General features: G+C 39.9%; 1 protein-coding gene across 2 annotated transcripts; it reads left to right on the forward strand.

The window, feature by feature from the left end:
* Positions 1-316: 316 nt before the first annotated feature.
* RB195_010568 (uncharacterized protein) lies at positions 317-5,100 on the forward strand (the record flags this gene model as incomplete). 2 transcript variants are annotated; one of them, XM_064191641.1, is made up of 10 exons in its annotated part: positions 317-427; positions 504-613; positions 689-758; positions 2,357-2,463; positions 2,552-2,624; positions 3,098-3,203; positions 3,258-3,324; positions 4,249-4,507; positions 4,567-4,643; positions 4,950-5,100. In XM_064191641.1, 10 exons carry the CDS (start codon positions 317-319, stop codon positions 5,098-5,100), a joined length of 1,131 nt encoding a protein of 376 aa, XP_064049224.1. The 2 variants fall into 2 exon arrangements, with proteins under 2 accessions (XP_064049224.1, XP_013290597.2); XM_013435143.2 differs by lacking the exons at positions 4,249-4,507; positions 4,567-4,643.
* Between the last annotated feature and the right edge of the window lie 900 nt (positions 5,101-6,000).

Here is a 6,000-nt window from a genome sequence, read left to right on the forward strand (position 1 = left end):
CCTATCCGCCAGCCGGGGACGCGCCACGTAGCCTCGCGACTAACCGGCTGTGATCCCTCTAGTGAGGGAGATCCGTGGTCTATTCATACGCACATTTTTCACCTCTATAAAAACTCTCTATGCTTATTGCTCAATCTTATAGCTTTGGCAGGAGTTTACTTTCCTGGTGTTATATTACCTTCACTCGCTTTTTTTTTCAAAGATTTGCACCTTTGATTTTCTGTAAAGTTTATTTTTCCATACGTTTATTCATACCTACTTTTCTAAAAGTTCTTTCAGGTACTCGAAATGTGTTTCCACTGTCTCCAACAAATACATGCACCTCACTAACTACAGTATCAACAAACTTGCTGAGCAAGACGGAGTGTCCGACTCACCCGTACCGAAATGGCGGATCACTGAACTTTGGCAGTACTTTGAAAATGATGTGCGCTGTCTGATATTCACACTTCCAAAGTATTCATCGAGCTCTCTATTATTTTAGTCTGCATACTTCGTTGTAGGGAATAAACTCAGCGAGAATTCGAGAACGCATAGAAGATGTGATTGTCAAAGCTTTTATCGCCTGTGAGAAACCTATCCGAGAACACATGGTCCGACATATCCAGCATGGGTTTGTTGCCTGTTTCTGTTTGTTTGTGATCAATCTTTTCTACCTAACATTTTTCCAAAATCGTTTGATGTTTAGCTTTATTTGTCATGAATTGTTTGGAGTGGACATATTGCTCGACGAAGATCTTAAACCATGGCTTCTGGAGGTAAGAATAACTTTCTTAACTTTCACATTTTGATAATTCAATACAATCAGGACGTGTAAGCCAGCAATGACATTAAGAAAAGCAGTTAAGTCGAAGATATAATATGGAAAAATTTGAAGAAAAGGAAGAATGAGAAAAAGGAGAAAGTTAAAGGAAAGTGGAGATCTCAACAAAAAGAAATAACACGCTTAAGTTGGATTATTTTTTAGCTATCAGCTAGAACTGCTAGATTTGCTGCTAGAACGAAGTGAAAAAATTAAAGTATTAAGTGAAGAGATAATAGAAATTGTTCAATGACATGAGGTATTGAAGTCAATACATAGAGGGGTGGGACCCTCCATGCGACTATTTAGAATGAAAAGTGCCAACAACCGCCACCAAATTTTGCATTTGCTGAATTATTTCTATCATCACACAAACAAAGAGTGAAGGTTGCGAACATTCTATCAAGCCTGTCTTTTGTATTAATAACCAAGGGGAAAGAAAACTTTGTAACCACTATGATGCGTTTGTTTCATCGTTGAACAAAATTAAAATGAAACGGGAATGTTGATAGCTTTTACAATTATTTAAACCCAAGCACTAAAAACATTCCCAAATAGTCCAGTGATTCTCAAGATAAAAAGGACAATAGACCACATCACAGTGGGATCAATATTATACGAGCACGGACGGCGTCGCGCACCATGATGTTCCAGAATAACTTGAGACTGCGTTTTACGAAATTGGCATTGGGATTTCTTCACGAGTGTATGGGGATGGGGTTCACGGGTATGAGCGTGATTGCATTCAATTCTCCCCAGTAATCCAAAAAGGAGTGTGTTATATCGGCGTTCGGGAAGTATCTGCCGAAAATTTCGCAGTAGCGCAGATTTTTTGAAATGTTCTGCAAGTTCCCGTTTTAAATGTGTTATATAAGGACACTACCGCTTGTATACAAATAACATATCTGGCTCCCTCTTCCTTGCCTATTTCATCCTATAATGTCCGGACATTCCACCCATATTCGACACGTACTCCTTTGCGAGTTTGAATGTGGCCACCCCGCTGCTGAAGCCTATCGAAACTTAAGTCAAGTATTCGGCACTGAAGCCCCTTCTGAGCGGTCTGTGCGCAGCTGGTTCCAGCTCTTCAAAGCCGGAAACAAGAAACTCGAAGATGAGCCTCGTTCTGGTCGACGGACTGCAATATCGTTCGACTGAAGAATCTGGCGGAGCAGCATCTATATGAAGGTGTGCGGTATTTTGCTGCCAGTCTTGGCTGTTCGCTGTCCACCTCGCTCTTGGCGCTCAAGCCATGGTCAGAACCTTACTGAGTTATTTAATAAACGCCGATGGAGAGTTTTTCCTTATCTGCTAGCTCACTTGAACTTGGTCCTCTAGATCGAACCACTTACCAAAAGATACATCTCAGAACTTTTCTTGCCAATATAAATAAATTAATAATTTCGTCTATAAGATAAGATTGCAGTCTATTTTCCTAATCAAGAATTCTTTTGAAAACTTTTAAAGAACAAATTCCTTTCGTTACTAACCAGAGAGCCTATTATTTTGTTTTCTTTTCTTTGTGTTTGTAGGGGAGCTGGAATTTTTTTGCAGGTCAACATTTCACCGTCATTGCATTCTGGTACTCCTTTGGACGTCTCTGTAAAAGCGCCTTTAGCAAAAGATGTACTCAACATGGCTGGGATTTGTGTACCTCCAAGGTGCGGAAAACTATAATTTCTTTGAATGCGTTTAAAGTTGTGAACATATTGAAACCTTGTTTGCGTCTTCATTTTGAATTTTTTGCAGTCCTGATGAAATGAGTACGGCTGACTACAGCACAAAGCCACGAAATTGGCCAAAGGAGGAGGAGCATGTGCAGGTTCTTTTTTCATTTGAATGGGAGAAGAAGTAGTGGTTGGAACTTAAAAAAAAAACTCTTCTCGCCTAGGTTTGTTCCTATTCATCACTTTGGCCCAAAATCTATCAATTGCGATTGCAATTCTTCTTGTTCTTGAATTCGGAGGCTCTTTCTTCTTCAGTAAATTATTCTATTTTTGTTTTCCTTTCACTCAAATGTTTCTTTCCCTTTCTTCCTTTGTATTTCCGTATCTTTCGCTACGGGAAGCACAGTTATCTCACTATTTGTGTATTTATAAGAAATCGTACTTATAGCTAAAAGTAGATGCTAACTTCAGTCGAGTAGAACAATGTGACATTGTTCGCTACCTTATAACGAATATGATACTTGAAAAAAAATTGCTGAACAGTGATTTTTTTTCTCTAATGTTGTCAAAACCTATTTCTTGCTTCATAATGGTAGCAGCAACTATAGTATAGCAGCTATTGTTTCAGAAGGAAGCTGCTTGGATTGCAGCGTTTTTGGATGAAGGCCGTTTGAATCGCCGAATTCTGAAAAGATTGACGCAAGAAGACATACGAACATTGGTCGAGTTTGAAGGTTTATGACTCATTTCATTTTAATTTGTCTTCGCTTGATAAGTACGTTTTTCAGATGAATATCGGAGGCGCGGCAATTTCCGTTTAATTTTCCCTACTGCAGATACTGCATATATGCAAAGGTAAGTCCAAAGCCATTTTCATTTTTATTATAGGCGGCACCCATGCTTAAAAGACCTATGTTTTGCATGAATTTATCATAGATTGGGACCCTTGTGATAAGTTCACCTGTCTGTAGATTATATATACGTATATGAGGAACAGAATACTTGTGCTGTAAACTCGCGGTCATCGTTAGCAACTTATCTCCTCGGAAGATTTACGCTACTTTCTTCTCCGGCTCCTGTTCTTTTATATCTTCCTTAATGGTTATAAAACATAGAAGGTGCAGGTGTAATGAAGTAGTCATTGTTTAGTAGCCTTGAAATAACCTTCAAATTGAACTCCTCCATCTCTACACTGAGGTTTCTTCACGAACTGTGCGTTCCTTCCGCTTAAATCCTGTCCTGCTTCTCTTTCCTGCTTCCTTTAATTCCATGAGCGCCGCATTTACTTCACCAGTTTTTCTGAAAAGACAAGGACATTGCATAAGAAGAAATGTTGGAGAATAAATGGAGAATAAAAATGCATGCATCCTACTTTTTTCCGCCTCTCCCCCTTCTTTACTTCAAGTTTGCAGATGCTCTTTTATTCCTTACGTCATTTATCAAGATAGTGATTTTGTTTTCCATTGCAAATATGTTGGCGTATATAGCATAGTCGGTAAAAGGTTCCGCTGCCTGCACGATCGATTAGAGGTTCGAATCCACCCTGTTGCTCACCGGGCCTTTCATATCTCCGGGGTCGATGAATCTGTACCAGAATTGTCTGGGAGGATAAAAACACTGATTTCATACATCGGCTGGTCTCCGCAAGTTATTGCACAGGCTAGTTACGAGTTCGTAAACCTCAAACTATTCTGAATTGAAGTGAACGTGGTGGCGCATCCCAAACACATTGAGTAACGCCAGACACTTTATCCTTTATCCCTCATCATATATTTATAGAATCGCTTTTTCGTACACTCTTTTCAAAGGTCAGAGAGTGGGGGAAGATGTTTGTCGTGCTGCTGTATTTATGCTAGCAACTGGTCAAGGTTCTCATAAATGGAGTATCCGTTTCCTGATCGATCAGACCGATAAAACTTCATTTGTTTCTGTGTTGTCGAAGGTTTTCTCACAGTTGACTGAGGTTAAGACGGCTGGCAAGCATGTTTCCCGTCAAACCTCTATAATCATGGACGCGATGTGGATATGGTTCATGCAAGTGAGACTCTGACGGAATGGCAGAATTGAGGTTGTTTTTGTAGTCTTTAACCTTTCCAGATACAAACTTTTCGTACAGAGGATTTGAAAGGTGTGAAAAAGTGGAATCCAAAGATCCTAATGTCTGGAATTATTTGGTTAGAAAAGACCTGAGTTGTTTTTTGATTTGACATCAGGATGCACCAACATTTGGAATCGCTCGCGTTAACTCGGTTGTGCAAATGCACCCATTCGTCTTAAATTCTCTTTTCGACTGTAATTGTGGGTAATGAAGTGGTCCAAACGGACTTGATTATTGTTACTGAGATGGCTGCTACAGGATCTAAGATCTGAAATAGCATTAGTATGGGTGCCGTCCCTTAATTTTGGTTGTGTGGCAGTAGACACCTCGTAGTTACCCGATTGAACACATTTGGAGCCGTCTATATATGTTTTTCTTGCAGTTATTTTGTACAACCAGTTTACGCGAACCTGATGCTGCAGCAATGGCAAATTGAACAAGAAGCATGTGGTCGTGAAGACGGTATCTCACGCCTTGAATCGCTGTGCCGACAGTGGTTTCTGCGGAAGAGCGAGAGCGACATGGATCGTTAATGATAGTGTTAGTGCTACATGGTATTGCCTCTCATGTATCCCATCGTTGTGAAATTCTGACTTCTCCTGTGCCTTTGAAAAGTCCAGCTGTGTCATTCTGTGATACATCGCATTTTAGCATTTCCTAAAGTTCACTTTTTCAAACCTTTCCGACCAAATAGGTACGAATTTGCCGGTAGAACTCGTTGTCCAGTGCCCTTGAAAGCTTTAGTAGTTGTTCGCACTTGCGTGCGAGTTTTTTTACCTCAGGAATAGGCGGCCTTGTTTGTTTGGAGCTCACTTAGATTATAAACGCGCGCTGCAGTTCTCACTGTCTACTCAAGTGCCTCTCATGGAAAGATCATTGTCCGGAGATCATACCTTTTATGATCCATAGGACTGTTCTTGGACAGAATAATTCTCCTTGCGATGTTGCATATTTACGACTCCAAGTCTGTTCGAGGCGCCTTCTTTTTTGCTACTGTTGAACATAATGTGATTCCTGTAGAAAAGAAATAGTATGCTTGTACATCTAATCCATTTCTTACGTTTTACCTTCTCCCAGAAGTTCATAAAAATAGACACGTGTTCAGTGTTCTGCAGAAAGAGGCTAGTTGTTTCAGCGGACAGTGAAAATTAATGCATGACGAAGATGCTGGCCTTAGCATTTGAAATGGTTAAGGAAATGAAATGGAATATGGTAGATGGGAAGAACACATGTCCTGGTTGTTTTTTGTTTTCCAAGAAATTTCTAGCCACACGAATAAAACATATTGACCAAACAATTCAGCGGCCACTGTGATGAAATTCACCTCAACAAAACTGATCCTTCTGGAAATTTACGCACTGCGTTTATTAGAAATGTTGATTATGAAGAAAATGACAGTTCTGTGAAGCATTATTTTATTTGGGAAAGGAATG

This window comes from Necator americanus, chromosome III, assembly GCF_031761385.1.
Source record: "Necator americanus strain Aroian chromosome III, whole genome shotgun sequence".
In the NCBI taxonomy this organism is placed as follows: domain Eukaryota; kingdom Metazoa; phylum Nematoda; class Chromadorea; order Rhabditida; family Ancylostomatidae; genus Necator; species Necator americanus.